At 48.5% G+C, this 22,382-nt stretch overlaps 1 protein-coding gene across 4 annotated transcripts in view; it reads right to left on the minus strand.

Moving 5' to 3' along the window:
• PTPN21 (protein tyrosine phosphatase non-receptor type 21) overlaps nt 1-22,382 on the minus strand; it is a 74,565-nt gene that overhangs the window by 17,331 nt on the left and 34,852 nt on the right. For all 4 annotated transcript variants that reach the window (XM_036314821.1, XM_036314838.1, XM_036314830.1 and 1 more), the window contains 7 exons: nt 22,240-22,327; nt 21,509-21,597; nt 20,496-20,583; nt 19,703-19,782; nt 12,072-12,132; nt 11,352-11,436; nt 4,359-5,809 (listed from right to left, as the gene is read on the minus strand). In XM_036314821.1, coding sequence (XP_036170714.1) covers nt 4,359-5,809; nt 11,352-11,436; nt 12,072-12,132; nt 19,703-19,782; nt 20,496-20,583; nt 21,509-21,597; nt 22,240-22,327 — 1,942 coding nt within the window. The remainder of the gene's footprint in view (nt 1-4,358; nt 5,810-11,351; nt 11,437-12,071; nt 12,133-19,702; nt 19,783-20,495; nt 20,584-21,508; nt 21,598-22,239; nt 22,328-22,382) is intronic.

A 22,382-nucleotide genomic window follows, 5' to 3' on the forward strand; every position in this document is an offset into this window, starting at 1 on the left:
AAATTAAAATACCTAGGAATAAACTTAACTAAGGAGGTAAAAGACTTATATGCTGAAAACTACAGGACACTGAAAAAAGAGATAGAGGAAGACATAAACAGATGGAAGAATATACCGTGTTCATGGATTGGTAGAATCAACATCATCAAAATGTCCATACTACCCAAAGCAATTTATAGATTCAATGCAATCCCCATTAAATTACCAACAGCATATTTCACAGATCTAGAACGAACGTTCCAAAAATTCATCTGGAATAAAAAAAGACCCCGAATAGCTGCAGCAATCCTGAGAAAGAACAAAGTAGGTGGGATCTCAATACCAGATATCAAACTGTATTACAAAGCCACTGTTCTTAAAACAGCTTGGTACTGGCACAAGAACAGACATATAGATCAATGGAATAGAATAGAGACCCCAGAAATCAACCCAAACCACTATGCCCAATTAATATTCGACAAAGGAGGCAAGAGCATACAATGGAGTCAAGACAGTCTTTTCAATAAATGGTGTTGGGAAAATTGGACAGATACATGCAAAAGGATGAAACTAGATCACCAACTCACACCATACACAAAAATAAACTCAAAATGGATAAAAGACTTAAACGTAAGACGGGAAACCATAAAAATACTAGAGGAATCCACAGGCAGCGAAATCGCAAACATATGCCGAAGAAATTTCTTCTCTGATAATGCTCCTAGGGCAATGGAAACTAAAGAGAAAATAAACAAATGGGACTACATCAAAATAAAAAGCTTTTGCACAGCAAAGGAAACCATCAACAAAACAACAAGAAGACCCACTACATGGGAGAATATATTTGCCAATGATACCACCGATAAGGGTTTAATTTCCAACATTTACAGGGATCTCATGAAACTTAACAAAAGGAAGATAAACAATCCAATAAAAAAATGGGCAACGGACCTAGATAGACACTTTTCGAAAGAGGACATACAGAAGGCCGAAAGACATATGAAAACCTGCTCAAAGTCACTAATTATACGAGAGATGCAAATCAAAACGACAATGCGTTATCATCTCACACCTGTCAGAATGGCTATCATCAACAAATCAACAAACAACAAGTGTTGGAGAGGATGTGGAGAAAAAGGAACCCTTCTGCACTGCTGGTGGGAATGCAGACTGGTGCAACCACTGTGGAGAACAGTATGGAGCTACCTCAGAAGACTAAAAATGGAACTCCCATTTGACCCAGTGATCCCACTACTAGGAATATATCCCAAGAAACCAGAAACACCAATCAGAAAGGATATATGCACCCCTATGTTCATAGCAGCACAATTCACCATAGCTAAGATTTGGAAACAGCCTCAGTGCCCATCAGCAGATGAGTGGATTAGAAAACTGTGGTACATATACACAATGGAATACTATGCTGCAGTAAAAAAAAAGGAACTCTTGCCTTTTGCAACAGCATGGATGGAACTGGAGAGCATTATGCTAAGTGAAATAAGCCAGTCAGAGAAAGATAAATACCACATGATCTCACTCATTTGTGGATTATAGAGAACAACATAGACTGATGAAAAGGGACAGACCCAAAGACTGAGAAACAGCAATCAGGCTATCAATCCCCAGAAGGAAAGTAGGGGAGGGCGGGGGTAAGGGGAAGAGATCAACCGAAGGACTTGTATACATGTATATAAGCCATACCAATGGACATGGACAACAGGGGGATGGGAGCATGAGTTTGTGTGTGGGGGGGAGGTTGGGGGTTAATGGGGGGGATGAGGACACATTTGTAATACCTTAACTAATAAAAAAAAAAAAAACTATTGAAAAAAAAGACCGTACCCTTTTATGTAATGATGCTTACTTTGAATTTATATTAGTTCACACAAACACTCCATCCATGCTTTTGTTCCGGCCCTCCGGTCCAGTTTAAGAACCCATTGTGGCCCTCGAGTCAAAAAAAGTTTGCCCACCCCTGGTCTAGACTCAGACCAGTTTTCCCACTATTGGTCCTGTACCTGTCCCCTGGCCCAGGCTCCCATGCATGTTTTTCAAATAAAGAGAACCCCTTATGGGAAAAGAAGAGGAGCAAAAGCACAAGCCAATATCACATAGCTTTATTAAATTAATACTGTAGGTCTTCAAAGTCAATGAGAGAGAAAATCTGTGTTTTTAGGGAACCAAATTGGTCAAAATCCTCAGATTTAGCAGGACTTGCTAGGTCCACTAAAAACACACAGTGACAAGAGGCCTGACTACTGGACCACACTCAGAACAAGCATCGTCTGGGAAAAGACTCAGGTCACATGGAAATGATAGACAGGTCTTGATGTCCACAGGGGAGAGTAATAACTATGAAAGGGACTGTGCAGCTGGCTCAGGGGCCCCAGCAGGGTCGCTGGGGAAGACACAGCCACCCCCTGCCCCACCCTGAGCCACTGACTATGGGCCCACACCTTCAGCCAACCTGAGGCAGGGGCCTGTAGCGATTCTCAACCTGTGGGTCGCGAACAATGAAAATACATCCTGCATATTAGATATTTACATTACGATTCATAACAGTAGCAAAATTACAGTTATGAAGTAGCAACGAAAATAATTTTATGGTTGGGGGTCACCACAACATGAGGAACTGTATTAAAGGTTCGTGGCATTAGGAAGGTTGAGAAACACTGGCACAGGTAGGTAAGAATGTGCTCTCCTGCCCTGACCGGTTTGGCTTAGTGGATAGAGCGTCGGCCTGCGGACTCAAGGGTCCCAGGTTCGATTCTGGTCAAGGGCATGTACCTTGGTTGCGGGCACATCCCCAATAGGGGGTGTGCAGGAGGCAGGTGATTGATGTTTCACCCTCATCGATGTTTCTAACTCTCTATCCCTCTCCCTTCCTCTCTGTAAAAAATCAATAAAATAAATTAAGAAAAAAAAAGAATGTGCTCTCCCCCAAAATTAAAAGTAAACTTAAATTATTCAAACCCCAAATTCATTAAAAGAAAACACAGTTAAATCCACAGCACGATTGTAAGAGGTTTCAATTTATGGATATTTATCTATTTCATAAAAACAATAACACTGGGGGAATTTTTTTCCTATTTATGGAGATGCTCCCAGCATCTCAGAGGATCTGAAATACAAGGCCGGAACCACACTTGCAATGGGCCCCCATGTCTGAGTTTTGCCGCCTGGCAGAGATGAGGAGTCCTAGCTGCCAGGACACGGGAGCAATGTGAGACAGGATGGACAGGTCAGTGCATGGCTGTTGGCTGGGGGTGGAGGCCCAGGCAGTGAGGGGCGGAAGCCTGAGGGATGCAGCGAGACGTCTCAGAGTGGACACCCCAGCAGGCCAAGGCCACACAGGCTTGGCCAAAGCGTGGGGACTCAAAGTTAAAAGGTTTCCGTGGAAAGGCCGAGAACAGCGAGGCTTAGATAAGCGGTTATTACGGAACAAAACATTATATACAGTATAACTCGCCCGAGAACAGTGTAGCAGATAAGAGAACACATTGCAGAGATAAACACGGGTTTAAAACTCCAGTTGGTCCCTCACTCGCTCTGCGACCTTGGAAAGCTGCTTCATATCTGAGTCTGCTTCCTCGTCCGCAGGAACAATGGGCCTGTTGTAGACTGGACACGGTAAAGGCTATGGAAAAGGCAGCTAGAGATGATGTTACGCTCTCTTATATTTTCCTTCCAATCGGTAAGGCGTGCTTAATCAGGGCATGGTTATTTATTATCCGGACTATTTTACTAGTAACCCTGCGTTTTCTACAAGGGACCTTCCTTGAGTTCTCAGTTCATCTTTCTTTCAAAGAGACCTGGAGCCTTCCTGACAAAGGGCCACCTTCCCAACCCCAGGTTCATGCCCTCAGAGATCACGGCCGACATCCGAAGCTACATCCACACGGACGCGTTAGGAACACTCCTCGGTGCGGATGCTGCTCTCGGACATCCCAGGAGAAACCAGCAAACGGAACAAACACGGCCCTGGCTGCTGCACCAGCCCGGGGACTGCTAACAGATATCGGACAAAGCAATCCGGGCTCAGGTCACGAAACCTCAGCCCCCTTTCCGTTCACACTGCATGGCTGAAAAGTTTCATTCATTCTTTCTACTCTATTCCACAGAGCTTCCAACATTAACATTTAACCTGTCTAACTATCTCTAAAAAAACCACTAAAATGTCATCAACCTCTATCACTTCCACAGATAATCAAATGTGTTCCAAATAAGTCAAAAACACAGTAAAGGGCAGAAGAGGAATCAAAAATGTTAAAAGAAAAAAAGCTGGAAACATCAAAAGTACTGAGCCAGAGCAGTGACTCCCGGAGTGTAGCGGGTGCTGAGCAGGGTGGCGGCGGCTCACCTGCACAGGGAACACTTACCCCTAACGGCGGAAGCCCTTCAACGATGTTCTTCTTGCCCGAGAGGAGGTCGGACACCGGCCTCTTCTTCAGAGAATCCCTCCTGGCCCGGTACCTCCCCGACGTGGTGAGGTCAGACTCGGACATGGAGGGCGTCAGCAGCCCGTCCCTCCGGGGCCGCTGGGCCTCTGCCGGCACATGCACCGGGCTGCCCTCCCTCCCCCTCCTCTCGGCCTCGGTGACATGGGCCTTGGGCTCGTGGATGTGCAGAGGGCCCGCGCCTGCAGAGGCCGAGGCGCAGGAGCAGCCCGCCTGCGGCTCCTGGGAGTAACCGCCCCGGGGCTCACGTGCCCGTGGGGAGAGCACAGCCCGGGCCCTGCTGTCCTCCTCCGGCTCCTCCTCCTCCTCGTCGCTGCTGTGTATCAGCATGGTGGCCTCCGAAAGGGACTTGCTGTGACCGTATCTCAGGCCTTCCTGCTCGGCCGTCTCTCCCCGTCTCGTCCTGTCTGGGAAGACATTTGGCTGGGAGCCCGCGGAGCTGGCCCGCGGGGCCACGTCTGCGGCCGAGGCCGACAGGGTCCTGTCCTTGAGCCTCATGCCGTCGAGGCTGTGCGTCAGCCCCGCGAGCTCGATGCTGTTCCTCTTCTGCAGGTGAGCGTGCCGCGCGGCGGTGAGGGGCTCGCTGACCTCCTGCAGGGAGTGGGCCACGGGCAGGCTGTCCTCCTGGAAGGTCTGGACCGAGTGGTGGACGCGCCGCGTGATGAGGTCGGGGTTGCTGCTGCTGATGTAGAGGTGGCGGGACAGGTCGGGGGTGCTGTTGGCCGGCCGCGGGTGCGGGTACGGGTACGGCGGGGGCGGGCGGTACACCTGAGTCCTCATGATGTTGGGAGCCGGGTAGTCCTGGGCCTGGAGCTGCACGTTGGTCAGCTCGGGCACGCTGACGGCGCCCACCACGGGCCGCCGCTCTGCGGGGTAGGGGTACGGGGACTGGCTGTGGAAACTGTAGTTCAGGCTGAACGGGTAGTGGGCCGACTGGGGAGAGGGGAAGTGGGCGTGCTCCCGGATCTCGGGCTGGCTGTAGACCAGCGCGTCGGGCCTGCTGTAGGCGAACGAGTGGCCGATGTTGAGGTTTCTCAGCGAGTGGCTCTGCCGCTCGGTGTGAGCCATCCCCCGGTTGAGCTGCTTCATCACCGTCTCGTAGTCGGGGGTCGGGCGGTAGGACGGGGGGATCAGCGCGCTGTGCCGGTGAGATGGGACGTAGTCGGGCCTCATGACATCGCTCCCGGTGATGCTGGGGGTGGAGGACATGGGTGAGGGCTGCGGGTAGGGCTGGGGGTTGTTCAAGGAGCTGGTGCTGTGCGCGCTGTAGACACTGCCGTTGCGGATGCGACCATTGAGGTCGATCTGGGCTCGATCCAGGCTGGTCTGAGAGTGACAGTAGTATCCATTCTGGTTGGTCACAAAGAGGTTATCTGGGGGGAAACATTTAAAATACAGTTTAAAAGGAGGTTTTTTTAAAAAAGTACTAAATTGGACTAATTACTCTGGACAAATACTGAGAGAGGTCTTGACTGTTGATGCTGTAGTTTATGGAAATGGCACTGACATGACCTGGCTTCCCCCCACACTCTGAGTGACCCTGGGCGGGTCATTTCCTCGTCTACAGGATGGGATGGCTCTGCCAGCTCCGAGGATGGAGTTCAGGACGTGGCACCCAATAAAGATCAGGCACATCTAAGCCCAATATTAAGAGTACAATTGCAACACAACCCATCGTCTTTTTCTGAAAGTCAAAAACATGTTTGACGGGAGCGATGAAACAGACCTTCTAGAGCCCCGGGAGCTGCAGGCTGGGGCACCCGCGGGCGCAGGGCCCTGACTCTGCCTTCCCCTGGTGGGGAGGCCCTGCTGATGGAAGCTGGTTCAGGCACCAGCTGCCCGCAAGTGCACCCTTACGTGGAGCTGCTGATTGTTTGTGTAGGTGCTTCCAGATGAACAAAAAAGGGCAATGTCTGGGCAGAATCTGAGCTTCTCCAGGTCCAACAGTGTCAGCGGTGGCACGCCTCACCAGGGGGCCGGAGCCGAGAAGAGCCAGTCCCCCAACTTCCGCAGCCGGAGCCACACTCAGAATCGGGGCTCACTCTCATCGCCAGTGCCCACGAGTGCAAGACCCTGCGGGGGCTGGAAAGAGGCCTGCTTCCTGCAGCCCGTCTGCGGTTCACCTGAAACACTGCAAGATGATCTCCAACCCTCAGGAAAAGCAGCCGTCCAGTCCCTCGGGGAACAGCCTGTGAAAAGCTGTGACTGTGTGAATCTAAGGCCCCACGACCGTTTAAGTGGCACCTGATCCTAAAGTGAATACACCACGGGCTGGTGTTTGGACTTGGATCTGGCGGCACACAGCCATGAAGGGACAGGACTCAAATGCATCCCCGTGTGCTCACCGCTGAGGCACAGTGCTTCCTGTCCCTGCGCTCTTCCCGTACCTGAACGCACACACACGAGCTCTGAGTCAGGAACCCCCCACCTTTGCTCACTGCAGCCTGTCTGGACTAGCACAGCCGCTGCCGATGCGGAGCTGGTTCAAGCACCAACTGTCTGCTCTCCCAGCCTCCAGGCTCCTCTGCGCACCCCACAGACCACCCATTGGTGAGCCCATAGGCGTAAAACACTGTACTAAGAACTGACGGGGGGAAATGACTGGAACCCAGTCAAATGAAAAGATCTGGGTTGATGGGGACAGAGAAAAGAAGGTCAAGAAACGCCTCACAGAAGCTATGGCATTGGAGGGGCCTTGAGGGACAGGAGGACGGGGCAGGCATGCCCAGCTTTCAATAGCAGCCGGTCTACCGCCGAGTGCACGCGGGATCACGCCTCCCCCCCTCTGGAGGTCAGGCACCACCGTGGGAAGAGTAATGGTCATGGGAACGTGAGCAGAGGCCGACAGCCCGTTTCCACGCTCCCTTCCCTGCCATTCTGACCAGCAACATCGCAGAGGGAAGCAGGGGCCTCCTGCCCATGCACAAAGCTCAGGTAACTGAGCAAGAAGTAGCTTCTCCTGAGTAAGCCATAGGGGGCTTAGAACGGTGCTTTCCCACAGCACAGCACAGCAAAGCCTACCCTGACTGGGCGGAGGCCTGTGGGCAAGAGGGTGCGTGACGGTGCATGGGACAAGGGCATTCTGGGCGACAGGGCAGCAGAGAGCCCCCTCCCTGGCGGCCAGGCTCGGCATGGCTGAGCATCAGGCAGCCAGAGAGGAGTGAGAGGACAGCAGAAATAAGACTGGAAAAGCAGCGAGGGGGAAGCGCGGAGTGCTGAGCCCAGGCAGGGGATGGTCACCAGGAGCCACGATGAGCCTGGGAGGTGGACGCTGAAGGTGTCAGCTCCTGTGACACAGCAGCTCGGAGAGGTTTAGACAGGAGAAACTGGGTCCGTCACAGAGGGACAGGAGAAGGAAGAGATGTCATGAAGCTAGAGGCCGTATAATCCCATAGATTTGTAACTGACTGGCTGCTGAGGGCAAAAAGGAAAAAGAAGATGAGAAAAGTGACATGCAGGTTGGGATCCAAGGAACCAGGAGAGCGACTTCATCATGAGGATGAAGGAACGTGGGGAAAGGGACAGGCCGGTCAAGGGGAGAGATCAGATTTAACATTTCAATCAGTGCTCAGCAAGTCGGCACAGCTGGTGAGATTTACCGAGTGCTCCTCACAGTCTGGTGCTGTGCCCGCCGCAGCCCCCTGCACCGCACGACCACCTAGCAGACCTGGAAGCATGGGCTGAGCACAGGAGTGAGGAAGGGGTGGGAAGTACAGACCTGACACCACTCGTCCTTGGTGAAATCTGGATGGTGGCTGAGCCTGCACAGGGTGGTGGTGGTGAGGGGGCGTTTGAGAGCAGGCATAGGAGCCGTGAGCAATGCTGTCGGTGCGGGAGGAGGATGGAGAACCCGCACACTGAGATTTGCAAGGCGGAGAGCACGGTGGACTCTGATGGTAAAAAGGGTGTGCAGGTGCCGGGGACCAGGAGAGGGCAGCTTGAACAGAATAGCAAAGGTGGGAGGAGTGAACGGGGGACCAGACAGGAGCAGCACACAGGTGTCACTCTCAGCAGAAGTGGGTGCAAGAGGAGAAAAAGGAAAAACACCAAACTGCAGTTGGAAGAGAGAAGAGACAAAAAAATAGTAAGATGTTTGTAGACCCAGGGAAAGAAATGAGTGGGAAGGAAACGCCAGCAATGGGAAGAGAGCCTTTTCCCAGGAGGAGGAGGGCTGGGGTCGGCAAGGTGCAAGGCAGAGAGGACAGTGATGGTGGAATGCACCTGAGTCCGCACCCCAGCACTGCTCCCCTGCTGCCCGCCTTGCGGCACCGAAATTCCCTTCTTTACCACAAGGCCCGGCACAAACCACACAGTCCACCCACCGTCTGTCCCTTCAGCATCATTCCTACCAGTTCCCTGGTGAGCCCACTGGACCACTCTCCTCTCCAAACACCCTTCTCCTCATTCTGCACGACAGCATTCACCGTCCCCCCAAACCAGCAGCAATCCCAGTCAGACACCCACCCCTCTCTACCTGCTGAAACCCACCCACCCATCTTCTGAGGCCCGAAAGCCCTTCTCAATCTCCCCAACGTGAAGACACTCATCCTTCCACTGAACGGAGCAGGAATTGCTTGCTCTCGCTCATCGAAACAATCATGTTCTTTGTATTTAAGTTATTTGTGTACTTGTCTTACCCCCAACTATTAGATTGTAAGCTTCCTAAGGTGCGGAATGACTTCTCTGCATAAAGCTCCTTGGCCTCTAGTACAGTGATGGCGAACCTTTTGAGCTCGGCGTGTCAGCATTTTGAAAAACCCTAACTTAACTCTGGTGCCCTGTCACATATAGAAATTTTTTTATATTTGCAACCATAGTAAAACAAAGACTTATATTTCTGATATTTATTTTATATATTTAAATGCCATTTAACAAAGAAAAATAAACCAAAAAAATGAGTTCACGTGTCACCTCTGACACGCGTGTCATAGGTTTGCCATCACTGCTCTAGTAGGTCCTTGTAAACAAAGGAGAGAGCAGATGTTAAATGAATGCGGAGATTCAGCTTTGGAAGCATTTAAAAAAAATTTTTTTTCTTTTACTTTCAGAGAGGACGGGAGAAGGAGAGAGATAGGAACATCAATGATGAGAGAGAATCATTGATCAGCTGCCTCCTGCACGCCCCCTAATGGTGATCAAGCCCACAACCAGGGAATGTGCCCTGATGGGGAATAGAATGTGACCTCCTGGTTCACAGGTCAATGTTCAACCACTGAGCAACACCAGCCAGGCTGGAAGCACTCTCTTAAATACAGCTCCCTATACTAATCAAGTGAAAAGTCAAAATACGTTTTAAAAATAAGATGTTTAAACCTCTATAGTAGGAAGGGCTCAGGCAGAGGAAAGACAGAATGAACCTGGGACGTCTTGGGCCAGAAAGCAGGGAAGCACTGAAAGCTAACGGCGGGAATAACAGGAAACACAGGAAGCAGCTGGAAGAAGAACCAATGGGACAAATTAGGGGTCATGTGAGCATCCAACTGTAATGCATGTGATCCAGCAATTCCTCTTCTGGGTATTCACCAAGGAAACACGAAAACACGAATTCATAAAGATATGCCTGCACCTGTATGCTCACTGCAGCATTATTTACAACAGCCAAGACATGGAAACAGCCTCAGTGTCCACTGACGGATGAATGGGTAAAGATGTGATGCCTGTAAGTACAGGAGTACTACTCGGCCATAAAAAGGACGAAGCACTGCCTTCTGTGGCAACATGAATGAATCCTGAGGGTATTATGTTAAGTGAAGAAGGACAGAGAAAGACAAAACTGTATGATTTCACTCATCTGTGGAATGTAAAACAAAAAAAGTAACAAATGAACTAAAAAAACAACAACTCACAGATTGGTGACAACAAAAACAGAATGGTGGTTACCAGCGGGGAAGTGGGGAGGGGAGGGCAAAGTAGGTAAGGTGATCAAATATACGGCAACATAAGGAAACTAGACTTTGGGTGGTAGGCACGCATTTGATTATACAGATATCAAGTTCTAATGTTGTACACATGAAACTTACACAATATTAAACAACGTTACCTGGATAAATTAAATTATTTAAAAAATTTAATACAGTAGTCGCCCCATATCTGTGGTTTTGCTTTCCGCAGCTGCATTTACCCACGGCCAACCATGGCCTGAAAATATTAAATAAAAAATTCCTGACATTTTGAGAAAGAGAGAGAGCACATTCACATAACTTTTATTAGAGTATATTATTACTGTTCTCTAACTGTAAAGTGAACTACTGTTGTCCTTTTTATATTAGTTATGGTTAATCTCTTACTGTGCCTAATTTATAAATTAAATTGTACCCTGGGTATGTATGTTTAAGAAAAAGCACAGAACCACCCTAGCTGGTTTGGCTCAGTGGATAGAGCGTTGGCCTGCAGGCTGAAGGGTCCCAGGTTCGATTCCAGTCCAGGGCACATGCCCGGGCTGCAGGCTCGATTCCCAGTGGGGGGGTGCAGGAGGCAGCCGATCAACGATTCTCTCTCATCATTGATGTTTTCTACCTCTCTCTCCCTCCTTCTCCCTCCCTTCATCTGTGAAATCAATAAAACCATATAAAAAAATAAAAAGAATAGATCAATAGTCTCTGAAATATACAAAATTAACACTATTTTAAAAAGAAAAAAAAAAGCATAGTACATATAAGGTTCGGTACTATCCCTGGTTTCAGGCATCCACTGGGGGTCCTGGAACATATGCCCATGGATAAGGGAGGACTAATGTACTGCATATTTTCTACACATGTCCAAGAAACAGAAAATAATGGCGGCCTATCCTATGAATCGAGCATGGCTACCATCATCACACCAATTCTGCATGTCACTTCAGTCAAAAATCATACTGGCTTCAAGGTTTCCAAATCTCATGACGTATTCAAATTGCAAAGAGCCAGTGCCCCTTACCTTGAGAAGAAGTGTAGGGTTCTGTGTAATGTCCATTGTAATGCAGCGGGGGTGGGGCGGGCATCGCATAGGGCTGAGGCTTAGGCTGAGAAATGGGAAGTTGGAGGCGGGGTTAAAACACACTGCCTAGGTAACATGCAAAGGCGCTGTCTGCTGGCTTCTTTGTCTTCCTCTAAAACACTCCCAAAGGAGGCACAAACATACGTGAAAAGCGAACATAGAAGTCCACAGCTCTTATCTGCCATTCTCACTGCTGCCCCGAGTGGCAATGCCAAGCCCCGTGCACTGAGGGCAGACATCACACAGCACAAGAAAACGTGCTGCGTCCGAAAAGTTAAGGGCAAGGGGGGGATAGACAAAAATGGCCTGAATTCTCAAGTAAACATATGAATGTAAGAAGCTTATATTTAATTTTAGGAGGCAAAATTGTCCAGTAGTACTTTAAATATCTACAAACTCCGGATTACTCTTGGCTAATAGTCAAAATTTTAAATATTAGATTCGACCTAATATTTCAATGTATAATATAATAAATGTTATATCAATACTGGCCTCACCCTCTGGGGGGAAAAAAAATCACCATTTCTTTGGTCAAAAAAACAAAAGAATATTGACACACTTTTGTGTTCAAAACAAAATCAGCACTGCCCTAAGCCTCCTTTACTAAGGAAGGTGACATCACTAAGGGAAACAGCCATCGTGGCTTTCCTTCTCTCTTACCAGAGACATCCTGGAAGAAGACCTTCTCCTGATCAGGTTCATGGTGACGGTCGGCGTTTGCCTGTAAAATAAGGCACGTCCTTAGAAGAGCATACATATGTTCTCCCTCTCGCTCGCTCTCTATACATGCAATCTTCCTAATTCTACGAGAATAAATTGATAAGACGGTAAAATGATACAGGTTCCCGTGCAAAAGACAAAGAAACCCAATCTCAAATCTGAGACAAGGAAGGAGGGTCCCTGTCCCTGGCATGGCCTCGGCCCCATCCCGCTGCCCAGGCCCCTCTGACCACGCCAGGGGCTGAGCCTCCTCCCACAGTATCCGCTGCCTGGACTACCGGAGGGGCCGACAGGGGGAACCTTCCCTGGTCCATCCAGGAAAAGCAGAAGGGGAAGGAGGTGAGGCCAGGCCACCCACAAACTCACCCCAGAGGCAGCAAAGCGATGCAAACGCATTGCTCCGTGGCCTGGCTCAGCATTGACCACCCCACTGACACACCTGAGGGGTGGCCATCGGCTGCCAGCCCCAAAGCCGGAAGCAACCGGGACTGCCTTAGCTATAGTCTGTTAACCAGACTCCAAACGTAATGAAGAGATAAGCTTATCATGTTGGTAACTTAAGAATCTGTATTTCTTCTAAGGAATTCAGTTAGGAAAAGCAGGAGAGTAGGAAAATTGTTTTAGTGGGCCTGTGGTAAACCTGTTTATTTACCTTTCTTTCAAGAAACTTCTCTCTGGTTTTAAATGTACTTTTTAAAAAGCAATGAGAATGGGTGGAGGTGGGAGAAGGCATAGAAGGGATAAATGGTGATGGGAAAAACTAAATGTTTTTAAAAAGCCATGAGAATATTAAGGAGGGCCAACTAACATTTACCAGATAATCTGAGAGTTTAAACGAGTCACAACAAGTCCCATCTCTGAATAAAATTAGAAACAGGAAGCAGAAAAACCCATTGTAATTCTATAGTTTTTAAACAGAGGCAGGCATTTTTTGTTTTTGTGTGGTCAGTTTTGTCAAAAGTTAAAAGATCTAGGAACCTAAGCACTAAGGATTCTTGGCTTTGCTGATGACTTACGTAATTTTGTCAAAGCACCTAAAAAAGACACACAAAAAACCTTTGCCATCTGTTCCTGGTTCGTGAGCTTACACAGCACGTAATTACTGATTACAGAAATATGCTGTGACCTTTGGTTGCACTGCTCCAAGGACTAATGACTGCAAATCCACAGCACAAAGTGAACGCTCATGCCCCATAGCACCGAGCCTCGGTCTCCCCGATCGGCATTCCTAGCTCTCTAACAACGAACATCACATTCAAACCCTGTCCATTATTAGCTCAACACCAGGCGACCACAACCGCTTTTGCTAGATGATTTTCTTTTTAAATTAAACGCTTTAATAATTTCTTTCATTATCTTTGGAATGTAATAAGCTTGTTGATGAACAGATGTCTCTTTCCCAAGGACGCTCCGTTCTGCCAGGATGTATGTTACTCAACAACCCCGTGGACGCGACTTCCGTTACGCTACGAAAATACCACACATGCCCGGTTAAAGGTTAAAGAGGCCTCCTTGGTGAAGCAGGTAAGAAGGCTGTGTCTGGGCTTTATTTAATTTTTTAATAGTCCTTAACTGTGCGTTAATATATTCCTAAAATCTGTGTCCAGAATTTGAAGACATTGCACTTTGCAGCCTTGACATTCACTCTGCCTTTGCTCATTCTCCAAGGTCAAGGGTAGGTTAGGCAAACTGATCTTTTGAAGTTTCAATTTAGCCCAGAGACTCGCCGAAGTGAACTGAACTTTAAAGCACTACAAATCTGAAATTGAGACTTGGGAGGAAGGACTGCTGACAGAATCCTCCAGCGACATGTCCAGAGTTGCCCAGCCTGCAGCAAAAGTCAACCGCAGTGTGTTAAACACAAAACCCCAGGATGCAGAGCCTCGGACACAGGCAGCAGCTCCCCCACGTGCTATCGATGCTGCACCCTGGCCGGCAGCACCCAGCATGTGGGCGACACTGCCCACTGCAGACGCTGCTCCCACTGCACACACACAAGCCAGGTCCTCTTCCTCCTGCCACACTGTTTGGCAGAGTCAGCCTCGCCCTCGTTCCAATTTTCTAACCTCCCCTTTCTTCCTGCCAGTGTCCTTGTCAATGCAGTTCACTGTGGAACCAGCTACCCCACACTCAGTGCACAACAGAAAATGGGGGAACTGTTGGTTGTGTTTTCCAGACTTGGGGGGTCAGTTACAATGCTGATGGGTGCTGCCGACATGGGACCGGTGAAGAACTCTTAGGAAAAAAATCACCGGAATGCGTGCACTGGGGAAGACAAAACAAGAAAAGGCTGCCAGCCCCGAGGAAAGTAAATGGCAGGACTTGTTGAAACAGGGCTGACGACGGAGCGTGATCACCCGGTGGGGCCCACACCAACCCCATGCGGGAGGACGGCTGACCCTGATTTCACAGATGAAGAAACTGATACTTAGATTAAGTAAGTTACTGCTGGTCACGTGGAAAATAAGTAGCAGAACCGGCATTTGAACAGGCAGGTCTGTCCACTTACTGGGCACAGGCTCCTGATAATTGATTATACGCCTAGAAGTCTCCCCCCCCCCCCGCCCCCACCTCATGCACACACACAACCCCACCTGCTTTGTAAGGCCCATGGGGGCAGGAGCACAGGCCACAGTATCGTGGTGCCTGGCATACAGGAAGCCCTCCATGTTTGCTGAACCAAAGACACAGGGACTGAGGAGGGAAGTGATGCTCATTGCTAAGCATGGGCAGCTGAGCTATACTTCTGAGAGTTGTCTAAGTTTTGCTTTGTCAGCTTCTTTCTTATAGATTTCTGGCTATTGCAGAGGAATGAGATTTTTTAAAAAATATATTTTTATTGATTTCAGAGAGGAAGGGAGAGTTAGAGAAAGAAACATCAATGATGAGAGAGACTCATTGACTGGCTGCCTCCTGCACGCCCCCTACTGGGGATCGAACCCACAACCTGGGCATGTGCCCTGACTGGGAATCAAACCATGATCTCAAGAAAAGCCTGGAGAAAAGGAATCCTGAGAGGCCAATTCTAGGCCTGCTGCAGTCTCATTAAATGCTCACCACGCTTGAGTTGACCCAGTTGGACCGTGAGAACAAGTCTACCAATACTTCAGTCTAGGTTTAGAGCCTTAGAAGACATGACCAGAAAATTAAAGTTATTTTCCATTTTATTACCTACCGAAAAGCTAAGCATTCATTTACTTCACCTGGGGAACAAGTGCTCACCATGAAACACACAGTGGGGCCTTGACTTACGAGTTTAATTCGTTCCATGACGGAGCTTGTAACTCAAATTACTCGTATGTCAAATCAAAAAGTGAACGAGTGAAACACGTGAGGCTGGGCTGATGTTGTGGCGTTCACTGTGACGTTCGCTGCGCCAACTAGCGGTGGGGTATCTGAAGCTGGCTCGAAACCCGAATTTTAGCTCACAACTCAAAGCAAAAAATCGGCCGAGAGACGGCTCGTATCTCGAAAAACTCGTTAGTCGGGACACTTGTAAGTCAAGGCCCCACTGTACTCATTTTCCACAGAGCGACGTGGATATCAACCGTCATGAATAATTACATAGGACTACCGCATGGAAATGGACGTCCACGACCTACTGGATGTACAGAGATTAGAAACAAAATGTGGCACTAACTAATACGGAGGCCCACGGGAAAGGAATTATATTGGTGGCTTATTCAAACCCATTGAGTCTACATTATTTCATTATTTTCCAGAAAAAGAATAAACTGAGGGAATGATAGGTCAATAATATGGATACTCTTCAGCATATGAAAGGCTTTATCCTTATGAAAAGGCTGTGGTCCAGAAGGCTGCATATCTACTCCCTGAACCTCAGAACACACTTCTGCATAAAAATAACGTCGCACGTGGCTGGGTAGGCGGGCCAGCCCGAAGGAGCCCCCAGTGCAACTATCCTGGACTAGCAGCACCCCTGAATCTAGCAGCAGGGGAACATTTCCACCCACAAATGCACACCAAAGTCCCAGCCAGGCAGCAAGCAGAGGCTCCCATATCCACAAGGAAGCAGGCGTACTCCCCCCCTGCCAGCTGGTGCTTTCGGAAACCCCGTCACCAGACCAGCAGGAGGACTCGGATACAAACAGGGGTGCAGGGATGCAGGGAGGGGGGGACAGGGACCTAAGTGCTAATCGTCAGGTGGTTTTGCACGTGTGAGGTTTTCTTCACACCCAGGTCCCTATACAACACAAGCACTTCCGCAGCCTTTCCTCTTCCTTCCTGGCCAATTTTTTTTCCCAATTGACCGTTAGTAGTAAAAGGAAAGCAACAAGGAGTGAATGGGCTCTTCTCCCCACGGATGGATCCGTCACCATGTCACCCAGGCTCCCACCAGGTGCTAACTAAGCCTTATGCACGTACGAGGCCCCCTGCCAGGCTCCAGGGCACGAAGATGGATGGGAGGAGCCTGCCCTCAGGGAGCCCCAGCGGACTTGGACTTGGCAGACAAATCGCATCACAACGCAGACGTGGACACTCCAACAGTCTGCACAGGGGCTGACAGCAGAGGCTCAACCTCGCTGCTCCCCGTCAGCAAGGGAACAACACTTCACGTCTCTGAGTCTCCATGCCGTCGCCCACAAAAGGGCAATAATAACTACCACACAGGTGACTGTGAAGATGAGAGGAGATAAAAGCTCTCAGCTTGATGCTCGATATGGAGAAAGCATTTGCTGAATCAGAATTATTGTTATGAAAGTGATAGGAAAAAATGGGACTTGGAGAGTGAAACCGAGGACTGACTAACAGAATGCATGGTGGTCTCAAGGCGGCTGCATGCAAACCAGATCTTGAAGAATGACTGGCTCTTCGAGAGAAGAGGAGGAAGGGCGTGCCAGCGAGGCCTGGGGCTGCGAGGAGCATCTGCATTGGAAGGACTGAGGGCCCTAGAGCCGGGATCAAGGGTGAGTGGGGCAGGGGAACCCAGAGGAGGAACACTGGACTCTACACGTAATCCCATAGCTGAGGAAGAGTGAAGAGGGACAGGCTCAGATTTGGTCCCAGGCTGTAACCCTGAGAGGAGTGCTACGTCTTTTGCTCATCCAAACAGAACCCTGGCTGGAGCCAGGTAGGATGGGGTAGGTGAGGCCAGGAGGGATGGGGTAGGCGAGGCCAGGAGGGATGGGGTAGGCGAGGCCAGGAGGGATGGGGTAGGCGAGGCCAGGTGGGATGGGGTAGGCGAGGCCAGGAGGGATGGGGTAGGCGAGGCCAGGAGGGATGGGGTAGGCGAGGCCAGGAGGGATGGGGAAGGCGAGGCCAGGAGGGAGGCAGCTGCACTGGGCCAGAGGAGGGATGGAGTGAAACCAGGTCGCAGTTTAGCTGTCACTCGGCTGGGAAGCCGTTCCTAACTGGACGCTTCTGGGTTATGTACCCTTCTCCTAGGGGCTCCTACAGCATGACACGCACCCCAAAGCAGAGCTCCTAACAATTGTTTCTATAGACTCATTCAACAAATTCATCAAAGCCTGCCGTGGGCCAGGCCCTTGTTCAGTGCTGAGAATACAGGGGTTAACAAGACAGGGAGAGTGTCAGCCATGAGCACGGCTGGGAGCTGACCTGCTGGGAGGAGACACAGACAGTAAACAAGTAAACAAACAAACATAGATATTCAAGTGGTGCTAATTGCATGGGGATAGAGAGAGACAGGTTGTAGGGGGAAGAGAAACAGGTGGGAGGGGACAGCCTGGCCACCTCTGATCAATGACGACATGTGAGGACACGGGAGAAGAAGAGGCAAGTATAGTGCCCTCAAGGGTGTAACATGTTCACAGACCAGAAAGGATCCTATTGTGGCTGGGACAGGGAAAGCAAGGGGGAGGGTAAAGGCAGCAAGGCTGGAACCAGGCAGTGGCCCGATGACACAAGCCTTGTACTTTTAAGTGGTGCAATGAAAGCCAATGCGGGGTTTTCGGAAGAGTGATGGGATCTGACTCACGTTAAGGTCATTCTGGTCAGGGAGAAGCTATAGGCAGGGCAGGCTCAGAAAGGGAGTCTGGAGGCCACTGCCGTCTTCCAGGTGGGAGACCGTGGCAGCTGGCACTTCAGCTGTTAGCAGAGGAGGTGGTAACGTGTCAAATTCCAGGTACATTTTGAAGGCAGAGCAGGCAGAGCTTGCTGAGGAATTGGATATGGATGAGAGAGAAACGGGACTCAGTAGGTTCGGGGCCGGTGAATATGGTGTTGCCATCTGCCAACACGGGGAAGAGGGAAAAGCAGGCCTGGGGGCAGGAAGCAGGAGAGCACCTCAAGAGTTTAGTTTTAGACAAATGTGAGGTGCCTCGTAGCAGGTGGGGATGTCGACGAGGCGGGAGGATGTGTGAATCAGGTGCTCGGGGAGGAGACGGGGCTCAATGGGAAACCAGACGCACTTTCGGCATAAAGATGCGGTTTTTAAGCCCGAGGCCAGGTGAATCCCCCAGGAAACGAGCGGATGGAGACGAGGTCTGAGCATTAAACCTCAAAGGTGAGTGAGAAGAAACAGCCTAGAAAGAGGAGAAGCAGGGGAGGTGGCGTCCTGGCAGCCAGGGAAGAGCAGGTGCAGGAAGGAAGGGCGGTCAGAGGACAAGTACTGCTGGAGGGTCAACTGAACGAACAGAAATGACCACTGGGTGAGGGTCACTGTCCCTGGGACAGGCAGACTCAATGGTGCGGCAGCTTCGTGGAAACAGGCTGGGAGGAAGGAGAGAAAGCAGGTGCACACAGCTCCTTTGAAGAAATTTGCTTCAGCCCTAGCCGGTTTGGCTCAGGGGATAGAGCGTCGGCCTGTGGACTGAAGGGTCCCAGGTTTAATTCCGGTCAAGGGCACATGCCTGGGTTTCAGGCTCAATCCCCGTAGGGGGTGTGCAGGAGGCAGCCAACCAATGATTCTCTCTCATCATTGATGTTTCCATCTCTCTCTCTCCCTCTCCCTTCCCCTCTGAAATCAATTATTTATACACACACACACACACACACACACACACACACATATATATATATATATATATATATATATATATATATATATATATTTAAACAGAAAGAAATTTGCTATAAAGGAGAGCAGAGACATGATGCCACAGCTAGGGAGCATGTGGCATAAAAAAAAAGTGTTTTAAGATGTGAAACATTACAGCACGTTTATATGCTGATGGCAATGATCCAGTAGGGGGCAGTGCATGTGGGTTAAGAAAACTACATTAGGCAGAAGGGCCATAAATTCTTCACATGGCTTGAAAAGCAATAATCCCTAATTACACAAAATGCTGATTAAAAAAATAAAAGATATTCACTTTCTAACTTTCAAAAATTAGAATGATTCTAGTAAATGGGTAAAAGAAATCTTACAGGCATTTCTGCAATAATTAGAAGTTGGTCCAAAGCAAAATAAATTGTAAAACTTTGAGAAATATCATTTTAACATGCAAAAGCCAAGAGTTTATCACAAAAATGCCATCTAAACTATCATATTTCATAAAACTGGCCTTTCTAGATGATGCAATACAACTCAAGATGAAAATGTCTAAACTTATTCTTTTCTCCAATTTCTATGAGCAGGATATACTTACAGGCTGCACTGATTTAGTCTGTAAAATTTGTGCCTCGCCACACAGAGTCTCCACATGTATTTTGCTGTTTCCATATCTTCCTAGTAAGTAAAATATGCATAAAATAGATGAAAGCACATTTACAACGTGATACAGAGTTTATCTGGGGACAAGACGTAATACAGAGTTTATCTGGGGACAAGACGTAATTATGTCAAGTCACTTTAAACACACTGGGACTCTTTCATTTTCCAATACTGTGTCTTCACAGGAATGTGAAGGATAATTAGGATTAAATTATGAAGACAAAAAAAATCTATTCGAACAGTGTGATTCTTGTATTAAACAGCTTTAAAATGACTTAGAAATTTAAAACTTATGAAAATGTCAACTTTCATTTTGACAAATAGATAACTCAAAGACATTTTTAAACAAACCATTTGACTCAGTGACTCAATACTGCCAAGTGTCAAGGGAGCAAAAGCAAATACCTGTGAAATAGTCTTTCTACAGAGCCATTCACTTAATGGAAATTAAGATATTAGTGCTCACTTTCTCCCCTATGTAGTTGCTTAAATTTAGTAGTTATCTAAGGATTCATTCAACAATATTTATTGAGCAATTACTTTTGTCAAATGCACTATTATGACAAAACTACCATTATGTAAAATGTTGTAAAATTTTATTTTATAAAACTGTAAAATATTATCATTTTAATGCCACCCACCCCCACCTCCCCCAAACACACACACAGAAACGCTAACGTGTTCACTTTCGGGAAGAACATTCCATGCTATTCCTACTGCCCACTCACCGTTTGAAACTGGATGGTCTCCTCTTTACTCGCCAGCTCTAAGGCAAAGAACGACTTATTGTGGGACATGTTAGCAATATCGTGCCACCTAGAGAACAACAAACAGGAAATGGCAATGTGAGTGCTCATGCGTACGCCAAGGGGGTGGAACACGTGATTTCCATGTTTGAGCTTGATACATAAATTAATATTTGATTGTCTCGGAAACAAAACAGTTGTTTTAATCCTCTAGCATGCATTTTCTAATTGAAGTGATAACACATAGCCGCAAAAAGTAAGTGCAGGTATACTAAACAAGGCCAAAGAATGCTTGAAAGTGTAAAATCTATTTACCCCCATTTGTCAGACTAGTTAGATCAAAGATCCCTATATTAGCTGGTTGCCAATGACCCCTTCCTTCAGTCAGCAAACGTCTTACAAAGATGCATCATGGCAAGGTCAGAAACTATGTTAGGTCCCAGGGACACCAAGGTCAGTGGGGCTCAGTGCTTCCCTAGAAAGGCACACACCTGGGTTGCAGGTTCGCTTCCCATTCCGCGTGCGAGGAGCAACCAGTAGATGTGTCTCTCTCACACTGATGTTTCTTTCTCTCTCTCTTTCCCTCCCTCCATCCCCTCCCTTCCATTCTCTCTGAAAAGCAATGGAAAAAATATCCTCAGATGAGGATTAACAAAAAAGAAAGAAACAGCCCTAGAAACCAGAGCTCATATGAAAAATTCACATCAAAAGAAAGAACGCCTCCATATGGGAAGAAAGGGACGCATTTTTAAGAATTTCCTAAGTCGAGCCCCATCACAAGCACTATTTTCTGCACATCTGGCTTTGAAGAAAGCGGCGTACAAAAAGCACCCGGCAGTGAGGTGGTATTTTTTCCTCGGAAGGGAGTATTTCCATCTCCTACTGAGACCTGGGGAGATACTTATGAGCATCATAATAATATAACTAACATCGAAACTAAAAAGTAGCACCAACATGAGCCACAGAAACTGCACAGAAAGTTGTAAGAAAAATACCGAAATATCACAGGAGGCCTTCCGTTCTTGTGTTTCACAAAGATGCCCTCCAGACAGGCTCCGATGGAAATGTCGCTGCCCTGGCTGTCCTGGAAGGAGAAGGACACACTCAGGCGTCAGGTGCACAGCAGCCACAACTGCACCCCGTTCCCTGAACCTGTTTCCCAGACGTGAAATGCTCGGAAGACTCACAGGATAACTATTCTGAAGGGGGAAAGTCTGAAAGGTATGAATGTGTCGTCTTGTAAGTATATGTGGATATAAGAAGAGATGGACCCCTTAAGGAACTCTCTCTCAAGAGCATTCAGAGAGCCCTAGCTGGTTTGGCTCAATGGATAGTGTCAGCCTGCGGACTGAAGGGTCCCAGGTTCGATTCCGGCCAAGGGCACATGCCTGGGTTGCGGGCTCGATCCCCAGTAGGGGGCGTGCAGGAGGCAGCCAATCAATGATTCTCTCTCAGCATTGATATTTCTATCTCTCTCTCCCTCTCCCTTCCTCTCTAAAATCAATAAAATATATTTTTTTTAAAAAGAGCATTCAGAGAACGGCAAATCAGGAATATGTTTGCTGCATCACCTTGGCCACAAGGACCTCAGCTTTGAAATGTCCAGAACTTTGCACGATGTCGGCCTTCGCACAGCAGGCCACCCTGGGCTTTCCCTGCGATCCTCCATCCTCCGGGAATCGCTGAGACTAATTTTGGAGAGCCCCGGCCTCCGCGTCCCACTTGCCTTCGCAGGGTAGCTCTCTTCTCCGTAGCCTTCCATCCTCTCCACCTCCTGCATGTACAGCATTTCCGCCTCAGGAGCTGCGAGCCCTCTGCAACCCAAACGATGTCAGTGAGATTAGCCACAAAACTAAAAACAAACGAACA

Source organism: Myotis myotis, unplaced genomic scaffold (genome assembly GCF_014108235.1).
Source record: "Myotis myotis isolate mMyoMyo1 unplaced genomic scaffold, mMyoMyo1.p scaffold_m19_p_1, whole genome shotgun sequence".
In the NCBI taxonomy this organism is placed as follows: domain Eukaryota; kingdom Metazoa; phylum Chordata; class Mammalia; order Chiroptera; family Vespertilionidae; genus Myotis; species Myotis myotis.